General features: G+C 44.1%; 1 protein-coding gene across 2 annotated transcripts in view; it reads right to left on the bottom strand.

The window, feature by feature from the left end:
* Positions 1-7,907: 7,907 nt before the first annotated feature.
* The window catches only part of LOC147461898 (uncharacterized), a 101,412-nt gene continuing 81,322 nt past the window's right edge, over positions 7,908-27,997 (bottom strand). Inside the window, exons 3-4 of one of the 2 annotated variants that reach the window (XM_086509366.1) lie at positions 24,783-24,928; positions 7,908-9,053 (exon numbers count right to left, since the gene is read on the bottom strand). In XM_086509366.1, the coding sequence (XP_086365492.1) occupies positions 8,462-9,053; positions 24,783-24,928 (738 nt within the window). In that variant the 3' untranslated portion in view covers positions 7,908-8,461. Of the gene's footprint in view, positions 9,066-24,782; positions 24,929-27,997 lie in introns of both variants that reach the window. The other variant, XM_086509365.1, reaches the window with a different exon arrangement.

The following is a 27,997-nucleotide window of genomic DNA, read 5'->3' as shown; positions in this document are numbered from 1 at the left end:
AATCAAGTCGATCCTAAACATTGGAGTAGAACGTATTGACTACGTGATAGAAATCATTGAAACCTCTGTATCGGACATCGAATCTAAATTCCAATACTCTTGATCGAGCATGTAAGCCACACTATCGAGTGGACTATGAGCACTCTTAAATCTTGCATGAAAATACTTGGCCAAAATTCTTTGTTGTTTTGTGAAGAATGGTAGTCGCCACTCCTTCTCTACTACAGACTCTTTTAACTCCTCAGGATTTTCAAGACTTTGTTGGACTGACCACCATGTCATCCACACTTTGTCCATATTTGACGCCTTTTGATCAAGGTTGTGAATCGTGAACATTGTGGGCATCATTACATGGTATGTATCCATTACACTCCTCCATCAAGCAGGCTTGTTTATAGACCGCATAGACATGTAATTTTCTTTTTTAATTTTTTGATATGCTCAAACTACCATTTCTCAAGAGCTGTCCAATTGAAAGTGTCAACCACAAGGCAATTATTGCGTATGAATGATTCCAATGTATAAAAGTGCATGCAAAATTGAGTTTCAGTAGATAATTTTAACATAATTGACATGCGCATCCTGTACAAATTGAGCACTCTTTGTCGTGTCAAGATAAAATTTACAACTTGTCGCCCTATGTCAATTATTTTGGCAAACCATGTGGTTTCTTCACTAGTATACCAATTCTCTTGCACCAAGTTTAAAATATGCGTATTGCAACCATTGACAAAAATGTGTGGAAAGCACTTTTTTATTAATTATCTAGCATTTTTACAGTTCTTTGCATTGTCCATAACTACTTGAAGGATATGTTTAGCATCGATTTCTTTAATCACATTAATCAAGACCTCAGCAACATATTTGCCACTTTTAATTACACCAAAACTGTCAACCGCCTTTATGAGCATTTCTTCCCTTGGACAAACTAACATTATATTGATCAGTGGTCTTCTTTGAAAATTAGACCAACCATCACTCACAGTTCTGCATTTTGAAGAAGCGATATATTCCCGAGTATTATTTTGGAAACATGCTCTTTGACTTCGATGTAGCATTTGTCCAAGAGATCATTTCGTATCGTGTAACACGAAGGGGATGAAAATCCTTAACCAAACTCATCAATCTTCTTCCATGCATGTTTCCAATGATTGTTGTCTACCATGACTAGAACACTCCCAATTAAAAAAATTGCTTTGGTTGTTATTTGAGCTTCTTCTAGCGACTGCATTCGAAAGCTTTGATGCAATGATAATTGCTTTGGTTGTTATTTGAGCTTCTTCTAGCGACTGCATTCGAATGACTCTGTCTACTCTTGACATGCATCCATAATAGATCTATGTACCCACTGTCTCTTGCCACTGTTTTTGGCGAGCTCTTCACTCAAACGCTTTGCAATTAGGTTCCTGAGGACGATAACATTTCTTACAATTCTTTGTAAGGCTACCCAAAAAATGGTCCTGAATAGGTGGTGCACCGTTTGATTTTGTGGTGAAGCAAAATTTACATTGCCACTCCATACATCGACCGCATATGTTGTGAACATAAGCCCACTCTTTGCAAGGGGCTTTTTTATTCTTTGCCTTCTTTATATCACTTTTTCCGACATTTTGCTCCATTGCTTTCAATTTAATACTGAAGACATAAGAGCTATATGTTCATTTTTAAAAACATTTTTCTTCTTTTCAATATATATTAGAAAAACAATCACTAAGAAAGCAATCAAATCTATACACTAAGAGATTTTCAATGCACTCTAGCCAATCCACATATCGGCCACATATGTTGTGAGCAAACATACACATTGCAATGTACTCTCTACATGACATTATGCGTAAAAAAATGCTATAAATTTGTCAATGCAATTATAAATATGATGATTAGTTATACATCCTCTGCGATTTGCAAACAATATAATGAAATCTTCAATGTAATTACACAATTGAGGACTACTTGTACCCAATCAAGGATTGTAGCCCCCTTATGCATCCAATTCAAGATATAAAATATATTTTATCCAATTAAGGATTATAGCTCTCATATCGTGCAGTGACAATGTATATCAGTTCAAATCTATGATGGTGTGAAATGCAATACTTCAAGCATATTTATATACCCAGCACACTAGTACAGGGCATCTGACCCTTGACTATCAACTCATTATTTACATATGCTCATCTTTTAAAACAAACTTCAGCCCTTTTATGGACCAATGGATTCATCACAATGAGCAGGACTCTCCAAAGTTTCAATTGTTCTGGCTTCTTACCTTTGTTTTTATGAAGGGTTTATATATTTTTAGAAGTGGTTACCATAGTAAGAATCACGCTTGGCCCAAAAAAAGGACCTGTGACTCTGTAACCTTAGGTCAATTCACAAAGAGATAATTGTACCCGACGCTTGGATACACTCCTTAGGGATTTGCCTAGTCAAAATGCCAAAGTTAGAAGAGGTTTACTATATACAATTAAACTCACCAGGTTTTTACATTTTCCCGACAAGCCTGTCGCCTGTCGATAAAACTATGAAGCCTGACGGGCCCGTAGGGAAAATGCAAAAACCTGACAAGCTTATCAGTTCTATTGGTTTTTGTAGGTCACCATCAAGATCACGTTAACAATTAAAGTGATCACGTTTTTTTTTGTGTGTAATTACTTCAGTTATTAATGTGATCACACGATCGTGATCACGTCACTAAAATCCTTGATTGCCAGTAATAGAGTAGCATGTGGCTTGTATATCCTACGTAGCATTTCCCTCTTTTTTAATCAAAGAATTCTTTTAGTTAACTCCTCCAAAGTTGGGTATGAGAGGCTTACAAAAGTAAAAACAAGAGTGAGTACCAGGCCCTATCAGTATGTGATACTTCAAGGTTTTTTCACAATTGTTCTTTTACAAATTTCCATGGTCAAAGTGGAGAAAAAAATTCCATGGCCATAGGAATGTATGTGTGTTTCTCTATGACGTGGTTTCAATATATGGCCGCTTGGAGTCGAACCAATGAGAAAGTAATGAAAATGTTTAGTCATATATATGACAACTCTTTGTGTGTGTGTGTGGTTCTAAAATTTTGGATTTAAAGAGAGTTACAAAGAAAGCCAACATCAATGTAAACAAGTTGTGTGCATGCGCGATGGCACTACATGAAGTATCATGAATAGCACCCATAAATAGTTAGCATGATGTAGCATATTATTTCTCCTCTTCGCCTATGGACATTTGGGTTGTTTGAAACTTTAGCACCGTACTAAAGAATCTTATGTCATTTGCGAACACGTGTCATGCCAGTAGATTGTGCATGCAATCAAAAGAGAGAGGAGTGGAAGGTCAATCAACTCTACATTGGAGCTCACCATAACTACTATCATTAGATTGAGGAGGTTCATGCCCATCAATGGAAAGCTCTTGAATACTTTTCAGTAGATATTGCTAAGGTTTGTAAGACTACTATGACGATATGGATTAGCGGATTGTAGTCTGCATATCATGAGCATCTTTATTGGTCACCAATTATGTTTTTTATTGTATGCTTTTTATGATTTGTGAATGATTTTTTATGAGAATTATGATTAGAATGTACTTTAGAAGCCATTTCCTTGTAAAAGCAAAAGTTCTTTCCAAAAATCAAGTGTTTTTTGATGTTTTCTTGAAGAGGACAACTTCGCGATCAACTCTATCATCAGATGTGAAATTTCTAAAGGTTAAGTGCTTGCTTTCGAAGGCTAAATACTTTACATGTTTTTAGCGAATTTAGCGTTCAAGCTAAGTTTGGTAAAAAACGATGAGAGGAGGCTATAAAAAGAAGTTCATCAGGGCCTTTTTTTTAATAGAGAGATGACTTTCTTGATTAGAGAAGTAGACAGTTGCATGTGTAGAACATCCCTTCACAAAAAATTGCCATAACTTGAGCTTCGATTGTTAGAGTGGCACAACCCAAGAATCGTATGAAATCTCTCTTTGAGCTCTACATATCTATGGTATCACTTCCATGATTTATAGGGTTTTTATTTATCTAGCAACATCTTTGGTCACCAATTATTCTCACCATCTTGAGAGGAACATGAGAAACTACTTGCTAAGCGTGAACCATACATGGAACTCTGTCAGTAGACCTATTTTGAAGTGTATGCACATGTTTTTGTTATGCTTCTAAAAGAGAAGGAAGAGATGTCGAAGAAGGAAGAAGATGATGCTTCTTCCATGAGATGACTTTGTGAGTCCATGTTTCCAATCTAAGAAGGCCAAAACTATTGGCTTGATTATAGAAGACCATTATGTTGACACGATGAAAATGTCACCTTATCGGAAAGTTGATATGATTTTATTTAGCTTTATTGTATGCTTTTGTGATACAAAAGGCCTTTCGGGGGTTCCTGCCATTCCGACTCTCAATACTCTCTCTCTCTCTCTCTCTCGTACACTCTCTTTTAAGTATTTGTTTATGCATGCAATTGTCTTCACTATCAATCTGATTATGTCTAACCATGCAATATGAATATCTTATTTTGATTATTTACAAGTGATGGTGGCCATCGAGGATTACTCAAATTCCATTACATCCCTGAAAAGGAGCATGGATTTTAATTCCATCCCATCTACATTACATTCAAAAGACTTGGTCAACTAAAGTGAGCCATTTCTTCACATGTTTCAAGTGCCAATGCTCACATCTTGAAGAGCTACATAGGTGCAAGGGTATCAAATTTGAGCCCAAAGAAGCTTTGGGAATTGTGCATGGTGATTGGATATGTTAGGAAGGTCATTGAGAAAGCAATTATAAGAGTCAATTGAAAGATGATAGTATTAAATATCACAATCAAATACATTAATCACAAGAGCATCCAAAAGCAATAAATATGTAGAATCATAGCTGCTATTATTGTTCTACGAGGCAAGAGCTCGATCAGGAAGTAGTTTTTGCATGTAGTGATAGCTTGTGCTTGTTCATTAAAACTTAGGCTAAGTTGGAAAGTGGCCTACAACCCAAAAAAGATGTAGCATGGATATGTGATTACATTATCCCACAGAGAGGTGCCATTATCATCTGACAAAAGTAAGTAGCCATAGGCATGGTGGCATGTTTCCCAAAGTTGGACATCCATAGCAGCATGAGAGCATCATTGCTTTAAAGTGAAACACAGTTGCTTGGTTACACTGAGCAAGAGATAAAGAGCCAAATACTATCCTCATAGCAGCACACTAAAAAATATTAACAGAGCACGGAAGGAAGCTCAAGTAAAACAATAAAGAGGTGTTGAGAAGGTGTGTGTGTGTGTGTGTGTGTGTGTGTGAGTGAGAGAGAGAGAGAGAGAGAGAGAGAGAGAGAGAGAGAGAGAGAGAGAGAGAAGAAGAAGAAATGTATTGCTTTTGACTCATACTCATCAACTACACTGTCAACATCTTTAACAAAGTAATGTCTTGTGAAAAACCTAGCTCTTTTGTTGCTATTTAGTATAGAGTCAAAGCTTGGTACATAGGCATCTATTTGAACCTACTTAGAGCTTACTACACATTTTGAAATGAACAAAAAACTAGGTTTCGTAGGATTATCTTCAATGGTTATAATACTGGAGACAAAGCTTCTTGTGTTTCTTTCCCAATGATGTAGGAATTCATTCTAGCCTAGTCCTCACAAAACTGCTCACACACGGCACGGTTTAATATAACTGCTAGAAGCTCTGCTAGTAGATCTCTAGCATGCATGAAATGCTCAACCACTAAGCCATCATGATCATATGCTCTCCTAGTCCTCATCCTTTCAATGGCCTTCTTCGCCATCTCACTGGTGAAAAAAGCAATGTGTTTGGCATGGATCGAGGGGGCTGGGAAGGGGCGGTTGTGCACGGACTGTGTACAAAGATGATACGTATTCGCCCAAGGCCCCTATAGAGGGAGTGCTCATGAAAGAGTCGCCATGCCTCACGTGAGTCTTGACTCGAGAATAGATGGTATAGATCCCGCTCTGGTTGAGCCAAAAATGCCCTCTTCTTCCGCCGCATAAGGCGTCGAAAGTCAATCTGTGACTGTCTGTGAGTAATGTCCCCCAAAAGCACCTCCTTCTGAAGTCTGGCTCTTGTCTCGCGGCATTTCTTGTCATATCGGCTATTTTGGGGCATGCTCCCAGAACGCCGTCTCTGCTCAGGTTGGGTGTGTGGATATGCCTCTGCTGTTGCATCATGTAATGTCTAGTAGTAAGCTCCTCCAGAGGTCGCCCTGGTTCCTCAATGCATAAGCGTCTGTAGATCCCATCTATGTATACAGAGTCCATCTCCCTCGTGAAGGTGTAGCGAGTATGGGTTGCGACACGTGGCATGTGTACTACACTAAATTGGAAAGAGATGGTCATTGCCAAAAGGACACGATCCACTGCCACACCAACAGGTCTCGATCCAACTCTGAGATCCTGGATACTGGAGACGAAGCTCGGCTGTGCCATGACATAATTTATTGTGCTGACTCCATGTCTATGTGGAAAGCATGTAAAATCTTCCGCAGTGGGAAATCTCTGTAGGCCATTCAAAATGGCCAATCCATGTGCAGTCTCCATGTCTATCAAGTGTCGTCCATACTCAGTATGTTCCACATCTTGTGATAGTCTAGACAGGCCCGTCTCTGTAACATCCAACTCTCTCAGCATCTCCTCTCAAATATCATAAAACACCGTCTGGTGATGTGCAATCCTAGCATTGAAGTACCCTAGGATGATAATGTCACCATCTCTAGAGAACTCCCACATGTCATCATCCAAAATAGAAAAGAGAGACTGTCCTCTAGGTGGTGCATGTACTAACGTACTCGAGGGAAAGTAGAAAATAGCAATGTAAAGATACCTTCCTATCTACTCTCAATCTTACCACATGTATCTAGCCTGCTCATCCTTACGGGCTATATGTATCAACGACTGCAATTGCTCCTTGAATAAAAATGCACTAATGTGAGGCATAGACTGCCTAGAGGCTTGTTGTGTCTCAGAGTAGAAGACAATGTCTCTCACAATAAAACTATCCTCAGCAACACCCACATCAAGGCGCATAGATCTGTTACAATTCCAGGTAGCAACTTTTAGTGTGGTCCCATAGGTCTCGCACCATCATGTGGAGCATCACTCCAATATCACCACTCTTCCATCTTGATAAAAGAAAATCTTACCTTTTTTCCTTGCCACTCTAATCTCTAGAATTACCTCCTACATATGAGTGATTTGCGAGAGGGTAAGCTCATCCCCAAAAAAGATGCCCGTCTTCTTAAGAGTTCATCTCTTCTTCAAAAAGTCGTTTTTCACTTCCATGGAGGGAAAAAGAAGGATGAGTGCCCTCTTTCGAGGTTTCCCCATTGCTTCCATTTTTTTTATTGCCCACTCTCCAAGCTTGTGTGTGCATTGGCTCATTAACCCCCATCAAAGCCATGAGTTCTTGTACCTCTTCGTCCACATTATTTTTATCTTTAAAGTCTCAAATTCTCACATGAAAAGTGCGCACACGCCTTCTTTGCTCCTCTTCTAGTGTCAGGTTAATAATGGTGGGTGTGGATGTTGTTTCTTTGCCTTTTCTTTTGAGAGAGAGAGAGAGAGAGAGAGAGAGAGAGAGAGAGAGAGAGAGATGAACATCTGCAAAAGGTCATTATGGACTCGGTAGTTCCATGTATTTGTATCATGGATGAAACAAGAGAAGCATACAAATGTATATGATATGCAATGGTTCTGTAATCCAATCCCAGGTCTATCCTAGCATGTTATACATATGCAAGTGTGCCTCCTAAGATAGGGGGATGTACTACCGAAAACTAGTGTTACAATTTGAGAGAGAGAGAGAGAGATACCTTCTAGAACCTTGTCATTTGAAACTACAAAAATACTTCTGCATCACATGGATGAAGAAGAGGAAGGTAGGAAGGGAGGGAGGCAAGGGGGCTCTCAAGAAGGCATTTCCATACAATTAACATGTTACATAATTCTTAAGCACTGTATACAGATAGGTAGCAAAACAAGCAGCGAGTCAAAAATGCTCACTGATAACTTATACAAGCAAGCAACATGAAGCTGATTACCACAGCGACAGATACGTGCACACACAATTCAAAACCATATTGAATCTTTGTAAGTCCATCGATTAGAGATGGGATAGAAATACCAGCTTTGAAGTTTCTGAGCATCGCTTCTTAAAAACTGAGCAAATGGCCCGAGATTGGATGTATTGATAATTCAGCAAGTTGGAACCTTGGCCCCTAGCTAACCTTTTGAACTCCTGCCACAAGAGACTTTTGTGCTAAAGGTTTGTTGGATATTCTGCTTACAGGGGCCACCAACTCTATCCATGTTAAAAACCTAGTGCACCTTTTGAACTCCTGCCACAAGAGACTTTTGTGCTAAAGGTTTGTTAAATATTCTGCTTACAGGGGCCACCAACTCTATCCATGCTAAAAACCTAATGCAGCAACAATCTCCATTCAAGGGGTTACCAAATTATCCATGCTGATTGGTTACACTGTAAGCTTCCCAAAGGACAGGAAAATTATCTGCAAATATTGCCCTAAGCAGAGTTTCATCCTTATCTGCCAGGCGATGTGCCCCATATCCTCGTGCCACGAGTATTCCCAACGCCTTTCTTCCCGTCTCTACTGCATTCTTCCTGGTCCTTGTCAGGATACTAGCTGGTGTCAAGTCTGTGGTGCTCGTCTCAGCTGTCTGAGAACTGAAACCAAGAGAGCTTGTATGCTGATCCTCATTTGACTGGCCTTCAGGAGATGGTTCCACAACTGTGTGTTCTGTTTCCTTGACACTAGGAGGGTCATCCGTTTCATCAGATAACACATTTCCCCACCATTCAGTAGTCACAGAAGATAGCCCTTTGCTTGGAAATCCCTGCTTGAAGTCATCAAGGTATGTTGGAATATTAACACGCAAATGAAACTGGTTATGTAACTGAGACCGCTGGTCTATGTGCAATGGTTTCAAGGTGGATGCATGTGCATATAAACCAAGGGCTGGACCAGCTGTTTGCCGCTTCAAAAGGTCAATAGTCGGACGGTCCTTTTCTGTCAAGACAGAACCTGCACTGCTTGTAGCACTTGAACAGGGCAAAGAAGGAATTAGCAGAATACTTCAAAGAAATGTCCTAGTAATGATCAAAAACTTTGCTCGAGTGGATGCTTCACAGAAATATTTTTGTCGGAAAGCTCACACAAGTGGGTGGGATCTAAAATACTTCTAGAAACTCTACTGCAAAACATCTATGTCTGACAATTATCAATTGCTTCTTTGTCTGGCTCCTATAGCAGCAAGGTAGATAGACATGTACAACCAAGACGGAGCACATAACAATTTGAATGTTTACATGCCTGTTAGGTGATAAAAAACATGTAATCAGAGGTTCTGTACTTATTAAGTATGCTTCTACAACACAAACCTTTTTCAAATGGTTGCTACATTTGCTTAATTTCTCTGTAACAATTTAAAACAAGTTTTTAAACTGCTATACACACACAATTGTTTTACATCTTCAAACTATTTTTTGTATATTGACTCAGACTACGACATAGGTCTCTTAAGCCTAATGCACAGGTCATCAATAACCTGTTGTCGCATATGAGCCCACACCTCTGCTTTGCAGGTATCCATGTACGTTGTCGGCTCCTCTGCAGACAATCCTGTGCAGACAAGAGCTCGTTGTAGAAAGCTGTGGCAATCTCTTTGTGCTAATGTTCTTTCCTATCTCTCACGGCTAATGTGCTAATGTTCTTTCCTACCTCTGTAACAGGCAAACCCGAGTGTGAGTCTCTCGAGGTCCAATGACTCTATTCCCCAGCCTGAGTCCACTAAGAAGCCCACTTGTGGAGGGTAAAATAATCATGCCTCCTCTTTTCAAGCTCCTTGATCTCTTGCCTCCATTCGTCAAGCTGAGTCTCAACCCAGGCATTGTCTAGCAAAGCCCCAGATATGGACAGCTAAATACAATGTACTCTCTCCCCCCATTACATGTCATTGCACAGTGTACTATGAGATACGAGGCCCTTTTCATTGTCTATTGAGAGAGGGTTTTGGGCCTCTATCTAGGGTCATGAGCTATGAGGATCAGAGATGTCTTGGACTATATCTGCTTGAGTTACACAGGCACAGAGACACTTTACTGAGGAGAGCTGGAGAGAGACGGTCCCAGAGAGATTACAGATTTCTTTACACTAGATATTGGACCCCAGAGGAGCAGACACCATTGCAGAGCTCTACCCGCACTCATACTACCGCTACTGGCATTCTCATAGACTGAGCATTGGAGCTAGGGAGATCTAGACGCCCGCGATTGAGGAAGGAGCTACACAACATCGACGGAGACTACAACAGAGGATTTGAGCCATACTCTCTCGACGTCCAGAGTACAGATGAGGATGGATCTCCACCATATCTTCCCCCCTTCTTTCATTGTACTACACATTGTATTTTGTTTCAGTTCTTTTTTATTCCGGACATGGTATCAGATTCTCTATGTTGTAACGGCTTGGTCTCATAGGTCATTTTGGCCTTTTGAAGACGTTAATATATCATTTCATTTTCATTTCATTTCTCTCTCTCTCTCTCTCTCTCTCTCTCTCTCTCTCTCTCTCTCATGTAGATGATGCCTTTTGGATACTGATGTATACATATGTATATGATGCCTCTACTGTCGAAGAGCTCCATTGTATCAGCTTGTGTGCTCAGATTTTAAATGCCCATGAAAGCTAATTATGTGCCCTGTATGTGCTTGCAGGTATGAGCTGCATTATCACCTGATAACCTTTGGGAAGGTCTCTCTCTCTCTCTCTCTCTCTCTCTCTCTCTCTCTCTCTCTCTCTCTAGCTCCATTGTATCAGCTCACCCCTCTTTGTATCCCCTTTGTACCAGCTTTCACCCCACCCGTACCCACTATTTTCTTTTCAGTTCTTTGTACTTTTTTTACCTAGACCTGGTATTAGATTCACCACATGTAACCTTTTGGTCTCATAGGTCATTTTGGCCTTTTGAAGACGTTAACATTACATTTCATTTCTCTCTCTTTCTCTCTCTCTCTCTCTCTCACGCTGCTGCCTGGCTCGCGCTGCTGTGCTGCTGTGCTGCTGCCGCCTGACTTGCGTCCTGCCCCCCCCCCCCCCCCCCCCCCGCCTCACTGCCCCCCCGCACCATCGGCCCGCCCTCGCGCGCACATCGCCCTGCCCCCCCCCCCCCCCCCCCCGCCTCACTGCCCCCCCGCACCATCGGCCCGCCCTCGCGCGCACATCGCCCTGCCCCCCCCCCCCCCCCCCCCCCGCTCGCTACACCTGTGGCACCCTGCTGTGCACCCCCCCGCTCGCTGCACCTGTGGCACCCTGCTGTGCACCCCCCCGCACCTGTTGCCCTAGCCCCCGCAATCTCCTACGTGTAGTATGTCTCCCCCCCCTCTCCTACGCGTAATAATTCCCCCCCCCCCCCCCCCCCCCCCCCCCCTCGTTTTTCCTTTCACGCGTAGGACGTCCATCCTCTAAGCGTAGGGAGAATTTATTATTATTATTATTATTATTATTTATTTACTTATATTTTATTTTTGGCCCGCCCCCCTTCCCCCCACCCTATCTACCATACTCCCCCCCCCCTCTCTCTCTCTCTCTCTCTCTCTCTCTCTCTCTCTCTCTCTCCAACCTATAGCTATCGCTTCCCCCCCAGGCCGTACCGCCTCGCGCTCCACCACTCGCTGAGACCGTCGCTAGTGGGGGTGCACATGACGACTCCTCCACACGCCCAATTGCCTTGCCCGCTGCTAGGGTGGGTGCACACGCGCATCTAACCCCCTTGCGGACGGCGATCAAGCATGAGGAAGACGAACGAAAAAGCCGACCCCCTAGAGGATGCCATTCGAAAATGCAAAGAGGAAATGACGGAGACCATCACCAAGATGAACCGCAATCTCTGGGGCACAATAAACATTCTCGAAGGACGTGTGCTGATCCAAGAGAACAAGATAAGCATCCTGGAAGACCGAGTGACGACCCAAGAGGAAGAGATCACGTCACTCAAGAAAGAACTCGCCGAAACCCGATCAAGAAACACACTGGAAGAGGGAGAACTGCAACCCTCAGTAATTGAAGAAATCAACACGATCAAGGAACAAGTACGGGCCATCAAAGAGGGAGAAGAACAACACAAAGAAATGACGACTTCTTGGGTGGATGTTCTTACCAAAACCCAACAGAAGGCGGACGAAGCCGAGAAATGGATCAAGGTGGCCAAGAAAGGAAAAGACAAGGAGATAACGCCCATGTCCACACCCAACACCATCATTAACCAGACACTAGAGGAGGAGCAGAGGAGAAGGGTGCGCGCTTTACATGTGAGAATTTGAGGTCTTAAAGACGAAGGCAATGTGGACGAAGAAGTAAAAGAACTCACAGCCTTGATGGGGATTCATGAGCCGACACACACAAGGGCATGGAGAGTGGGCAACATAAAGAAAAATGGAGACAGTGGAGAAACCTCAAAAGAAAGAGCACTCATCCTCCGTTTTCCCTCCATGGAAGCAAAGAAGTCATTCTTGAAGAAAAGACCAACTCTTAAAGAGACTGGCATCTTTCTTGGGGACGATCTCACCCTCTCGCAGATCGCTCATATGCAGGAAGTAATGCCGGAGATTAGAGCGGCAAGGGGAAAAGGCAAGATCGCTTTTTACCGAGACGGAAAAGTGGTAATACTCGAGCGACGCTCCACATGACGGTGCAAGACTTATGGGACGACACTCAAAGTAGCTGCCTGGAATTGCAATGGATCTATGCGTCTTGATGTGGGTGCTTTTGAGGATAGCTTTATTGGAAGAGACATAATCTTCTACTCTGAGACACACCAAGCCCCTGGGCAATCCATGCCTCACATCAATGGATATAGGTGGGAGACAGCCTACAGACAAGAGACACGCTCAGAGCACAGAGGGCGGGGCTCGAGAGGAGTGGCAGTGTTATTTAGAGAGGATCTGCAGCCACTGATACATATAGCCCGCAGGGACAAGCAGGCTAGGTACATGTGGGTGAGACTGAAAGAAGAGACAGGCAGATACCTCTATCTAGCTATTTGTTACTTTCCCCCGAGTACATCAGTTTATGCACCACCCAGAGGACAGTCCCCTTTCTCTATTTTGGATGATGACATATGGGAGTTCTCTAGGGACGGTGACATTATCATCCTCGGGGACTTCAATGCTAGGACTGCCCATCACCAGGCAGTGTTTTATGATACTTCAGAGGAGATGTTAAGAGAGATAGATGTGGCAGAGACGGGCCTTTCCAGACTATCACACGATATGGAATATACTGAGTATGGGCGACACCTGATAGACATGGGTACACTGCACATGGATTGGCCATCTTGAATGGCCTACAGAGATTTCCTGCTGCGGGAGGTTTTACATGCTTCCCACACAGGGCCAGCACGGTGGACTATGTCATGGCACAACCGAATCTCATCTCTAGTATCGAGGATCTCACAGTTGGGCCCAGACCGGTCGGGGTGGCGGTGGATCATGCTCTGGTGTCAATGACCATCTCCTTCCATTTCAGTGCAGCACACAGGCCACGAGTAGCAGCCCCTACTCGCTACATATTCACAAGGGAGACGGACTCGGTATACATGGACAGAATCTACAGACGCTTACGCACTGAGGACCCGGGGCGACCTCTAGAGGAGCTAACTACTATACTGACACAGACATTACATGAGGCAGCAGCTGAAGCATACCCACACACCCAACCTGAGCAGAGCCGCCAATTTGGGAGCATGCCTCAAAACAGCTGGTACGATGAGGAGTGCCGCCAGACTAGAGCCAGACTTCAGAGGGAAGTGTTGTTGGGGGGCGTCACTCACAGAAAGTCACAGATGGACTTCCGACGCTTGGTGCGGCGGAAGAAGAGGGCTTTTTTGGCTAGACTCGAGCAGGATCTATATCAGCTATTCTTGAGTCAAGACTCGCGTGAAGCGTGGTGGCTTTTTCATTAGCAGTCCCCCCCCCCTGCTATTTCCTCCACAGAGACCTGGGGTCAGTACGCATCATCTTTGTACACAGTACCTGGACAGCCGCCCTTCCCCAACCCCCCCGACCCATGCCCACATCTTACATGTGTCTTTTTCACTGCCGAGATGGTGAAGAAAGCCATTGATAGGATGAAGACTGGGAGAGCATATGATCATGAGGGCCTAGTAGCTGAGCATTTCATGCATGCCAAAGACCTACTAGCAGAGCTTCTAGCAATTATGTTTAACCGTGCCATGTGTGAGGGCCTACCGGACACTTGGAGCCTATCTACAATCGTACCTATCTTCAAATCAGGAGACCCCATGGAGCTTGGGAATTATCGCACTATTATGATTGGGCACACACTGGCACGGTTGTATGCATCCATTCTTGAGCAACAGCTGAGTAGATGGGCAGAGGGGGAAGGAATACGTGCAACTGGGCAGGCAGGATTCAGGAGAGGCTTCTCTACTCTCGACCACATCCTAACACTCAGGGCCATCATCGAGGAAGGCAGATCTCATGGGAGACGGATCTATTGTAGCTTTGTGGACTTCCGCAAAGCTTTCGACACGATACCCAGAGCTAGACTAATGCGCAGATTACAGGAAATGGGAGTACCCACAGAACTCATTTGGGGGATCATGGCATTGTACAGATTAGTAGTAGGGCATGTACGCACCCCGGATGGACTTTCTACACCGGTTCACTCCACTATTGGGGTGAAGCAAGGCTGCCCGCTCTCTCCCACTCTTTTCGGTATGTATGTGGATGAGATTTTTGACTACATTGACAGCGATGGGGATAAAGGTGCTCAGTTGGCAGGGACATGGATTCCACTTTTGTTATATGCTGATGACATAGTGTTGATCTCCGAATCCCCAGAGGGAATGCAACGTCAATTGGATGCTCTGCATACGTTTGCCCACGAAAGTGGTATGTCTGTCAACCTGGGTAAAACCAAGGTTATGGTGTTTAATACCACCCCACAGTGGATCAGGAGGTCAGCACCTACACTCACATACGGCCAGGAGACAGTGGAATACACAGACGCTTACACTTACCTTGGAGTGGTTTTTAGTGGACCTACATTCTCACTCAGAAGAGCAGCAAAAACCAGACTTACTAGAGCCCACGCAGCATTGGGTAGATTGGAGAGGATGTGTTCGCAGCAATGGGCTAGGCGATCACCATCGTGACCACCCAGATTTACTTATGGACAAGAGCGAGTGGAGTATACGGATATGTACACTTACCTTGTGGTGGTTTTTCGTGCCCTGCTTTTCTCCATGAGAAAAGCGTCATAGACTAGACTGACTAGAGCAAATGCAACTTTGGGGGGTTTGGAGAGGATGTGTTCACAGGTTCAATTCCAGGAGGCTCGCACCAAGCTATGGCTTTTTGATACTTTGGTTGCCTCATCTATCTGCTATGTGGAGTGCTGATATGGAGAACCTCAGTAGATGATCATAGTCGTCAACATGGACGTACAGATGGGTGGCGAGACATGGAGAGGCCACTTATCTCCATGCTCTCCAGGATGATCAAGGCTAAGGCCTCGGTTCCCCATGCGATCATCCGAGCAAAGTTGGTTGTCCCTCCTATGGTGGTTGCGGCTCTTATGAGATCAGTGGCATTCATACACAACTTATGGGAGCTCCCATGAGATCGTTATGCTCGGCTGGCACTGGAATCCCCCCGGCACTTGACAGCATAGGGAGATACATCAATCTGGTATGCACAAATGGCAACATGGTTTGAGCTACATAGTTTCTATATGGACAGGCTCCCTCCCTCCAAGGATTCTCTAGATGCACCCTCTCTCTCTTTGACACGGAGGGAGGTCACTAGACTTATACATTTAAGAAGTTTTACAACAAGCGTCACCACAAGATGCGGGTTTTCAAATCCAATGACAAGGACGTCAAGTTTGACAGTTACACAGGACGGAGAGACATCTCCCAGGCACTATCTTTTATCAGACAGTTTGAAGTAGCTTTTGCCAACGGACACTTTACCAAAAAATCCAAGTTGTGTCATGTTGGGATGTATCTCAAGGAGACCGCGTGCAACTGGTGCTTAGCCAAGATTCTAGAAGGTACACAAGCTAGAACGTGGTCTTAATTCAAATATGAATTTATGAACAATTCCTTCTGCCCAACTTCGAGAAGGATATCCGAAAGGAATGGGACGGGCTCGCCAAGAAGGAACATGAGAAAGTCACGGCTTAAGTTGACAAGTACTGGTCAGTTCTCATGAAAGTTACGTCTTTCATGAAAATTTCCGCCGAGAAAAAGATGCAAGAATTCGAAGTAAGCCTTCAACTACAGCTTCAAAAGGGCATGAAGGTGTATCCTCATGATACCCTTTAGTGGATGATGGAGTTGGTAATCATTGCCGAGGATCTATATTCCACTGGTACCCCTAGACGGATGGAACACAGCACATACTGTGCAAGGCAAAAAGCGGTCCATGGTGACCTAGGCAAAAAGTGTCCCTCTGAGGACCCGAATCAGCCTAAGAAGCCAAAGGGTACCGGAAAACCACTCAAGTATCTCACGCCCAACCAAGTACAAGCCTTCAAAGAGCAAGGAAGGTGTCTTTACTGTTGTGAGAAAGGACACAAGAAGACCGTCAGCCCTGTTCGACAACAACGGCAGGAGAAAACATCTTCAAAGAAAGAAAACGCGAAGAAGGAATCCGCTCTACTAAGCTCGCATTCTATTTTTGACATTCAAGGAAATACGGAAACGGAAAAAGGGAAGCGTTAGCTTCTAAAGGGCTGGGAATAACCAACGAGTATTGATCCTATATGATCCTAGATGAATAGACAACTTTATCTTGCTTGATACTACAAAACGCTTGGGCTTGACACCGGCTCGACTTGGAACTCCGGTCACTTCCGGATCGGCATTTGAGGGGTTGACTACAAATGCAACTCCTTGTACTCATCTTCTCGTCAAGGACCACGAATCATTTCTAATGGCACCCATCGAGGGATGTGATATCATCTTGGGTACGCCATGGCACTACCATATGCCACTGTTACCAAGGAAAGGGTTTTTAGGGAGGTGGAACCCCATAACACAGTTCCGTGGATGGAGGATCATCTAGAACGGCTCGGCACGGTTGGCCACTCCGGACAGCCTGGCCAAACCGGAATGGGGCTGCCGGATTGGCTGGGTAGCAATCTTCAATGACCAAAATTTGGGGGCAGAATTTTCAACTCCCCCTTATAAAATGCACAGCCCCCTCACCCGTTACCTTCACAAGTGACAATGCACAAGGTTGCCACAAGCTCTAGCCTCTAAGTATTATGTATCTACTATCTCAAGCTCTCTCTCTCTCAATCTCTTAAGGAGTCAAGCCCACATGAAACATATTTGCCATTGAAGATTCGAGAATCTCCCCAGTCGTCTCAACTTTCAAGCCGACGAAACTCAAGCTCTCTTCTTCTCCCTCTCCCCCTCTCTTTCTCACATAATCCATGGCCTCATACTACCTGTATTTAAACACAGAGCTAAAAAATGCATTATTTGGATGTTTTATATGCCTCTCGTTGCGTGCCGTTCCGGTTCCGGACACCTCGGGCATTCCCTCGTTCCGCGGGGACCTGGTCCTCGTTCTCGTTTCGCGTTCCGCGTAACTCTGCCATATGCAATCAGTCCCAGATTATGTGGAAAAGACCCTCGCTTTTGAGCATGAGGGCAAGAACATTAAAACTTCTATTGATGCAAGGGATTGGCTGTTCCCTATTCTAAGCCATATCTCCATTGAAAAGGAAATAAAGAAGTGCGTTTCTGCTTACTTGATTTTCGCATAGAAAAAGGATAAAACAAACAAGGGTTCGCTCTCTAGTTTGGAAATCAAAAGTCAATCTACGAGAAGGAACTTATGGTTGTGATTCACGTCTTGTCTACCTAGAAGCATTACCCTCTAGGAGCAGACTTTGTGATCAAGACCGATCATCAGAGTTTGTGGTATTTTCTCATGCAACGAAAATTATTTGAGAAGCAAATGAGATGGGCCAACTTCTTGTCCATGTTTCACTTCCACATCCTTCATATGACTGGGAGTAAGAACGTGGCTGCGGACGCATTGCCTAGATGGTCAAGGAAGAATGCGATTACTTTTGTATATCATCGGAAACTGGAATCACTTCGGAATTGAACCCGAAGGACTTAGACTTCTCTATTTGGAGCAAGTTACAGAACAGAGAGAATGAATATCCCTATTCCATTCGTGATGGTTATCTCTACCACCACCAAGCAATTTGTGTGGCAGTGCCATTGAGGAAGAAAATCATGGATGAAGCACATGCTTCGCCTTATGCAAGTCACTGGGGTAATCTCCCTACAACCCTAGCATTGGAAAGATATTTCTTTGGCCAAGACTTAGAGCAAACATCGATCGGTATGTCAGGGAAGGCTTGGTTTGCCAAAAAGTCAACTATGATCAGCATAAGACACCTGGGTTACTTCAACCTTTGACTGTGCCTGATCAACCCTGGGAGAGTATTGCCATGGATTTTATTATGGAACTCCCTAAGACTCATACTGGAAATGATGTGATCTGGACCATTGTGGACACATTTAGTAAGCAAGCCCACTTCATTCCAATCAAGAAAACAATCAAAGCAGATCATATGGCTCTGGGTTTTCTAGCACAGATATTCAAGCATCGTGGGATGCCCAAGTCTATTGTGAGTGATCGAGACCTCGCATGACACACTTTGACACTAAGTCGAATTTTTCTTTTGTATACCATCCCCGAATGGATGGGCAGAGTGAGATCGCCAATTCCACAGTATTAGATATGTTGAAATCCTGTGTGTCGGACAAACAATCTGATTGGGAGAAGTATTTGCCCCTCGCGAGTACGGTATAACAATATCGTACATTCGTCTACGTGGAAGACACCCTTTGAGATTCTTTATGGTAAGCCTTTGCTTACACCGATCCTTTTAGCTAAGGATAAGATATTTGCAGTGGATGAGTTTGTCCGGGATATGGACACTGCCTATGGCCAAGTTAAGAGAGCAATATTGCACTTTCAAGAAAAACATAAGAAAGCTGCGGACAAGCACAAAAGGAATTTGGACTTAACAATCGGTCAATTGGTCTCACTCAAGTTTGAGAAGGCAAGACTAAAGAAACAAGCAACTCATAAGCGGGAAGTGGTAAAACTTTCCATCGTTATTATAGGCCGTTTAAGATAATTGACCAAGTGAATGATGTGACATTCCCATTAGAGCTACCGCTTAATTGTAGGATCCATCATGCTTTCCAGGTTAGTTTACTCCGGCCACCGCCTCCAACTTCCAAGTTAGCCTATTATTGAGGAAGCTCTTGACGTTAAGGAAACGGAAGAAATACTCCCACCAGAGCAGATCATTCATCATTAGGAACGGCTATCTTAAGTCCAAAAAAAGATTGCACATAATTGTTTGGTAAAGTTCAAGAACTATTCTACTTTAGAAGCTCAGTGGATGACTGAGCAGGAATTAGCATCTTATCCCAAGATTCTGGAAGGATATGTACAAGCACTACAATTGAGGACAACTGTTTAGAAGCCAGAGGGATGTTGCTAAATGGACTTTTTTTTTGAGTAATTTCTATTTATCATTATTAGGATATTTAGGTGTACATTGAACTATAAAAGTTAGAAACTATAGATCTACTGGAACTGATAAAATCCATCGGAAACAGACAACTTTGATGTGTCATATGATGGGTGACATTAAGCATTGTGAATGAGTTGTTTCGTAAGTTCGATGGGAGAGACCAGGAAATGGGTATTCTCGATGCGTCACATGATGGGCGACGGGAGCATTGGATAAGGGTATATTCTATTAGTATGGGAGGAAATCTGAAATGGATAAAGAAATACATGTAAGACGTAGGCACAAGAATAAAGATGGGTTTTGAGAAACTTTTTCTAAAAAGCAGGAGATTTTTTAGTGCTTTCCGGTAAATCAGATGATTTCCCATGAGGAAATCTATGTCTGCATCGCATCTGTGTCTGTGGTTGCATCTAGGGACGCCTGGAAAGTGCAGTGTAGCATCAATTTTCAGCTCACAAGTTCTCGTTTAAGTTTTTAAACAGGTTCACATTATTTTTACTAGGGTGACCATTAAAATAAAGCAAGGCAAGAGGGGGGCACACAAAATCTGCTAAAAACAGCCCAACCGGCAGCATTTTCTCTCTCTCCTCTCACGCGCCAGCATTCTCTCTTCTCTCCTTGCTATTCCAGCGCCCCCATCCTCTGCTATTGTTGCGAGAAACTCGCCAGCTATTCCTACCGGCTCCAAAAGCCTATAAAAACAGCCAGCGTCTCTCTCTCTCTCTCTCTCTCTCTCTCTCTCTCTCTCTCTCTCTCTCTCTCTCCCCTCAGTTATGCCAGCACTAGCCCAAGGAGATCCTGCCGCCGGGAATTTGCAAGTGATCACAAGAAGCCGACGTACTTCGAGCGACAAGTGAAGCTTGTGAATACGCTCTATGAGACGTTGCATTTTGTGTTTGTGCTTTTTGCAGGTACTGCATCGGGGAGGAGGAGGAAGGAGGCTTTGGCCTACACTCGGGGATTCTAGAAACAGAATCCGGAACGGTCTTCAGAGCTTTTATGCTTCGAGTGCAAACGGAACAGGAATTGAGAGCTCGCCTCTAAGAATTTCCCTCATAGGAAGGAAACGACCATCGAGTCAAAGATCTAGAATGGAGGGGTTTTCTCCGGTTTTTGTGCTTGTAAAAAGATTCTCCCTCAATAAGGATTCTCTTTTTTTGTTGGGGGGGGGGGGGGGGGGAAGGAACTCATCTTCTCGTCCCCAATACTGTGTTGATCTACTTCCTCGTCTCTTTTGGTTGAAAGTTTATTTATTTTCAGCTTATTGATTATTCGTGCGCACTCCCATTTGCGACATTGCCTCATTCAAAGGATGAGAGAGGTGCCATGGATAGACTCACACAGAGTCTTTGAGGCCTCCAGACAGATTTCGGAGTCGTGCAAGCATGAGTCTTGGTACTCGCAGGTGAGAGAGTGTCACCAGCGTGTGACTACTATCTATCCTTTTTGTTGATTTCTTTCTTATTATCTATTTACTTTCACTTTTTGGAAACACCCCTCGGAAAATCTAACTGCCCTGCATTGCATAGCTAGTGTGGAACTATCCAGAGGGAGTCCAAGCATGAGGGCAAGAGAGCACTAAGGTTGGACAAAGACTATGGTTAGCCAAAGTGGGGTCATTGACTAGCCAAAGTGGAATCCTTTGCTACAGAGGCTACATTTCAGTTTTGGGTGTGGCTGCAGTGTACAAAGGGGGTCAGATGACCTAGAAAGATACAATGGCAGCATCTCCTAAAATTTAGGGAACTGCTATTTTGGGACCTGAAAATGTGTTTGCGTCATTACCTCCGGAATGACAAGGGAAACATTTTCTTACTCTGCTGTGAAGTCAACTGGGCAACCGGTTGGGAGATTTTTAGGCGGCAACCCCGAAACGGGAAAATGCTTGTAAATGCGCCAAGTGGCACATTCTGGTGCACTTTCCTCATGCAAGAAAAGGTGGTGCTGAATTTTAAGCTGGGAGAGGCTCATTTTAAGATTTTGTCACAGGTTAAGAGCTATGGAGTGCTTCCTTTCCCTCCTATGTACAGTGCGGTGCCAGGAGTGATGCCCTGCACGCTACGCACTGCCCTCTCTCTCCCCTATGGCAGTATGTTATGCCCCACTAGTGGGCTTTTTAATTGACCAATGTACAGTTGTGTGGGTTCATGTGCGATTGCTGAGGCAAGAGCCTCTTGCACAGGTACTGGATTAGCTAGCGGCTAATCCCCCGCAGGTACAGGTGAATTAGGAGAAGTTTCACGCCAGAAATCTCGTCCGATTCAAAGGGCAAGTAGCCCTACAGGTGTGGGAGCTCGAGGACTTGCTACGGATGCGACCGGCACGCGAAACGGAGCTCGAAACAGTAAATTACAGCCTGCTGTGTATTTTTGCAGGTTTAGGGTTTTGGCCCTAAACGGTCCCTAATACCCCTAGGAGGTTCGGGGACGCGAGGGGACCACTGTATAGGTGATCTGGCGCATTTTCGGGGCTGAAAACAGAGAATTCAGCGTGCTGCAGATTCTCGCCAGGTTTTGCAAAGTGCCCGTATGCGTCAGGAAAGTCATTCAATGTGTGGGAATACTGATTGTGAAGGGTCCTAGTACAATTATGCTGCCGAAATCGGGCTGGAACAGTTGAAATTCAGCCAAGTTTGTGCGGGGCAGCTTGTAGGGAACCACAACGTTTATTCCCTCTTATAAACAATAAAGAAATACCGAAAGGGGCGCCTAAGTTAGGGGCCAATCTGGTGTCGGTCTACTCATACAGGTGCAATCTAGCAGCCTGTATCCCTCTCCCCTTTGTTGTGTCTTGAAAGTACAGGTAGAATAGACGACTAATAATGGGTGAAAGCTAAATCAAGGTTTGAAGTAAAGTCTACCGCCCTTTTTGGATTGTACAGGCCGGTTACAGAGAGTGGTTCGGAGCACATGGATTAGACATGGATAGATTACCACCCTTCCCACACTCACCCTCCATCCATGTCTCACACATTGAGAGGAACACAATACTCTGACAAGATCTATGGCAGGTCTACATTAGGGAGACGTGGATCGCACACTAGACAAATGTTGTATTACAGTAAGCATTTCTTGACCATGCTAGACGAGGAGTTCATCCAAAGACCGTGCTACATGGACACCTACATGCCATATAGCTCACAAGTGGCAATTGGTCAACTCCGAGTATCACCAGAAGATAGGAAGAGCTGCTCCCATACCCCCCCCCCCGAGTAGAGAGGTTCTGTTGTACAGAGGGTGACTGAAGACGCGAGCACTTTGTCTGCAGATGTAGAGCATATGAGAGTATTAGAGACAAATATAAGGCTCTTTTCACGGACAAACCACCCTACGATAGATCATGGAGTCCAAAGACAACACTTGTTTGGCGGCTTTCTAGTGGAGATACATAGACACATAGAGACATTGTTGGGGCCTGTAGCGGCACCATAGGGTGGCAGAAAATCACAGCTTTAGACCTCTTCCAGATGGCCACAACCCTACTGCCACCCGTCACACAGAGACAGACAGGGGTCACCCTACAGCAGCAGGTCAAGACGGTCAGAGCTAGGAGACACCCCCAAGCTCCAGGATAAACATCTCCAGCAAGACCACAGCTAGACCAAGACCAAGGCTGTTCAATACAAGACTGGGCGAGACCTGGACCAAGATAAAGGATAGCCAGACCAAGACCACGGCTAGACAAAGACCAAGGCTGGACTAGACCAAAATCACAAAGTGAAGCTGGATTAAGGAGTGTCTTGGGTTAGGTCGAGAGTAGCTTGAACTTGTTGCAGACGAGGCCATGGCAACTTGGAACACTTCTCTTGAGACTTCTATTGAGGACCCACCAGACGTACCAAAAATGAGAGCACGCGTAGAAGGAAAAGAGTAATATTCTCTTGTGCCAGTGTGGGTGCCTCTCAATGCATTGTGCAGGAAGTCTCTCTCTCTCTCAGTGAACCATACAAGCAATGAACAAAGCACAACGCACGAAGCACAATGTTGATCAATGATGACATGGTATAATAAGACCCAACATTCAGCTGAGCTCCACTACTCACAATGCGGCAACTCCAACTAAAAATTGAACCTTAGTTCCAGTAATGGCCGTAATCCCAATGTGCGACAAGATTGGGTAACAGTGCGCATCCGACACGTGCACGAAGAGCACTCAGGCAGAATCTCTCAAAGGTAACAGTGTGAAAGAAGGTGAAGCGCAAGTAAGAGGGTGAGCAGCGCGAGCTCTGTGTTTTTTGAAAACGTTACATTGTCGACCACAGTCTAGATTTTGCCACATTCAGCTCAGGGTAAAGCATTCTATGTTGGAGAATAGAGATATGTTCCTAGATGGAGGTATGCATGTACATGATGGTTCCAATCTAGAATTCTTCCCCTTCCTTATCTACTCCTGGTATTGTAGCACCTTTGTAACAAACTTGGACACCCCAAGTCAAGATTCTACCGCGACACAGTAGAGATTCACTTCAAACTTAATCACAATTCACAATAAAGTAAACACGGCCCGGCGTAGTTTCGTGCCAGAGGTATTGGCCCAAAGACTGACGCCCCTTTCTTATTTTTATATTAACCTTTGAGCAAAGTACAATGAACCCGCGGGTGCTCACTCTCAGACTCTGAGTCCAGATGCCCTGAGAAGTGAGGCCCTTGGGCGTATTTATTCTTACAAGGGATGCTCAAAAGCAGAGCCCCAAAAGCTTTCAAACTCAAAAGCAATTGATCTCCAAAAGCTTTACACTTAAAAGCAAAAGTTCCAAAAGCAACTAGTTCCCAAAATCTGCCAAAAGCAATCAGCGCAAATTACGGAAATTCCGTACAGCTGCCACGTCAGCATGTCAACTCTGCCACATCAGCAGCCCAGCATGTTTTTTGGAAATCTGCCACGTCAGCCTGTCGGCGCGTTTTCCGGGCTTGCCAGCAATGTAAATGTGTCCGGGGCCAGCCACGTCACTAGTTTGTGACAACCTTGGTGTGCTTGTATCTATTTTCTAAGACTACATTAAAGCGTCGTGAATTACTATGCTTTGCTCGCCACAATTACTTATATAAGTCAAAAATCCTTTCACCTATACGTCATTCATAATATTCACTCTCTTTCTTCATAGCTGGATGTCTGATAATGATAAACAGCAGTTTAGATAATAACACATATCCACTCACATGGTATATGCTCCAGATCTATTTGAGCGAAGGGCATTTAAAGTATTGGAGGCGGACTGCGGTTGCAGTCGGGACATTCTTTCCAAAATAGCCATTTCTCTTGCTGCTTCTTTCTTGACATCTTCAACCGTCTTTCCCGCTAAGATCTATATTGCACAGCGATTACCAGCATCAAGTTCCACATTAATTACAGCCAGACAAAAAATAAACAATGCAGCTCTTGTAATAACTAAACAGGACAAAATCAGTTTCTTTTATCTTTGCAAACTTAGAATTCTCTGCAATAAATCCCCAAAGATGGAAAACCTTCAATAGGAAACATACTGCAAAAAACTATTTTATTGTTGCATTGACTATAAACTGATAGTTGGCATAGCAATTCTTGTTTTGACTTTCAAGAAGCAGCAACGTATCAGATGGCCACTGACCAAGCACAAGAAGTTCCTAACAAGAAAGACCTCAAGAAGACTACGAAAGGAACAGAATGAGAGAGCTACCTCCCAGCCTAGCACAAAGACACATTCATTTTCCAAAAGCCCTCTTTCAAACGAAGGACTTACTGCTTGACTCGTAGGTGCCACCTTAATAATTTCGGGTCTTGTTCCCACGTGATAATCAGCCATTTGTTGCCTTGTTCACACTTACAATTGTTTGTGTGCTCTATCGTTGGGACCCTTGAACCCCGTGAGTGTATCCTCAGATACACGAACACTCTACCTCTCCATGTTTCCCACTTGGTCGCTACAATGGGTTACAAGCCTATTATGGGCGGAGTTCCATCTGTTACCTAAATGTTTCCCAGCAGCTTCTTGGCAAGTTTCCTAGCAACTTCCAAGTTCCCTTGGGAGGTCAGATAACTTCCCAAGGTGTCACAAAGTGATGATGTGGCACATAACCCACTGGCTGAAAGTAAGAGAGAACCTAAGATGCTGATGTGGAACTTCTGTACAGTGATGACATGGCAGTCCGTACCTTTATAGTTTGCCTTGAGGAGCCCTCTGGCAGATCAGTGTACAATTACACATCGCAGAGCAAGCTCCTCCAACAGTTATACTCTGTGATTATAAAAACAAGGAAAAATTACCAAAATACCCCTGTAATTTGTGGAAATTCCAAAATACTCCTCAAATTTTACAAATTCCCAATGTACCCCTCATATTTGGCCAAAATTTCCCAGAATGCCCTTCAATTTTTCCAAAATTCAAAAAATACCCCTAATTAACCTCGCCAATATCTCTAAAAACATTTTTTTTTACAACTCTTCATAGGAAGATAGGTTCTCCTCAATAAAAGATGATAGAACTAGAATTTGGTGAATAATTTTGTCTAAGACGATCAACGTTAGATGTCCATTGTCATAAACATTAGACTATGCAAAAATTGGGGCAAATCCATCCCAAGATGCAAGGGTATATTGGGAATTTTTCTAATTTGAGGGGTATTTTGGGAATTTCCACAAATTTCACGGGTATTTTGGTAATTTTCTCTAAAATCAAATAGAAGTACTGAAAGCCCATCCATTTGGAAGCAGAACTCTGCTGCTTCGTGTCTCGACTACTTTGAGTTTTCAAGTGCAACTATTTAAAGCTTCTATTATGTTCCGGTGTTGCTGAGGATTTCCCGTCTTGTTAGTGCCATGCCGGTTACAGTGGTCTCAGAGCTTCAACCTATTCTTCTTGTCAAGAGGATCCGGTCCGATTTTTGTAGCACACGCTATGGAATCTGACATAGACTCAGAGCGGGAACAAGAGCATGTCCCCGCGACAGTTTTGCCGGAGGGAGTTTCCAACGGAAACAACAAAAAATCAATTGATGAAGTGTCTCATGAAGTTTGCATGAGATCCGGCATGTGCTTGGTATATGAAGAACTGGTCAACTCCAAAACATTATGATACATGGCAGAAGGCTACCAAGCAACCTCTCAAATCGGCCATGAAAATCAAAGCAAAGCCGAAGGCACATAAGAAGTGCTCTCTCTTTTCTATGTGCGAGTACATTGAACACACTATGGAACGAAAAATCAATCAGATAATTGAAGTATCAAAAACATTCAAGAAAGGGCAGAGGTTTGAGACTTTTATGGGATACTTGGGCAGACAATCTACCTTTGAAGAACTTGTAGAGAAGGGATCTAAGAAGCAACACCATCGACATGTTCACTTCGAGGATGACACTGTCACACTAGCCTTCTCCCTCTTCAAGCGAGGAAGATCATGTCAAAGGTGCAACGGAAAAGGGTGAATTGGGTGATGAACTTATCTGCAACCGCGAGCAAGACACCTCTCCATACTGGGCAGTCAATAGATCTCGTATCTATCGTGATGGATCTCCTCGCCGTCAAGGTCCTAGCACGTACCGCCCACCAAATCGGCACGAGCACACACCACGGGTTGTGGCACAACGAAGAGGGTGTGCACACACTATGGAAGGGGAGCGCTAGCAAGGGAGAGAGGTGATGATGCCAAAAAAACTAGCAAGAGAGAGATCGATGATGATGCCAAAAATGCTAGAGAAATGAAATGTTATATTAACGTCTTCAAAAGGCCAAAATGACCTATGAGACCAAAAACTTACAATTGGTGAATCTGACAACATGTCTAAGTACAGAAATTACAAAGCTACAAAGAACTAACACTAAAACACTAAGGAGAAAGGAAATAGGGGGGGAGGGGGGGGGGGGGGGGGGGGGGGGGGGGGGGGGGGGTTCAGATGAAACCTCTCATCGGTCGCTGTCGGATCTCATCAACCTCCTCCATGGTCAGTACTCTGGTTGGGCGTCTTGCATGTCGAGCTAGAGTGATCTGTATCTTCTGTTGCAGCCTTCGTCGGTATTGGGAGACCCCTCGAGGTAGTGGGCGTCTGGATCTACCAAGCTCAGTGGCTCGGTCAAGCACGGTACCTCTAGTATGAGTAGGCTCTGAGATCTGCTGTAATGACTGCTCCGTTGGCTCTCCTTTGGCTAGTGTCACCAACATGTGACTACTATCTATCCTTTTTGTTGATTTCTTTCTTATTATTTATTCATTTTCACTTTTTGGAAACACACCTCTGAAAACCTAACTGCCCTGCATTGCATTGCATAGCTAGTGTGGAACTGTTCAGAGGGAGTCCAGGCCTGAGGGCAAGAGAGCACTAAGGTTGGACAAGGACCATGGTTAGCCAAAGTGGGGTCATTGACTAGCCAAAGTGGAATCCTTTGCTACAGAGGCTACATT

This window comes from Adiantum capillus-veneris, chromosome 3, assembly GCF_014529385.1.
Source record: "Adiantum capillus-veneris isolate H3 chromosome 3, ASM1452938v2, whole genome shotgun sequence".
Taxonomy (NCBI): Eukaryota; Viridiplantae; Streptophyta; class Polypodiopsida; order Polypodiales; family Pteridaceae; genus Adiantum; species Adiantum capillus-veneris.
Note: the sequence above shows the minus strand (reverse complement) of the source record. Positions and strands in the feature narration are given on the sequence as shown.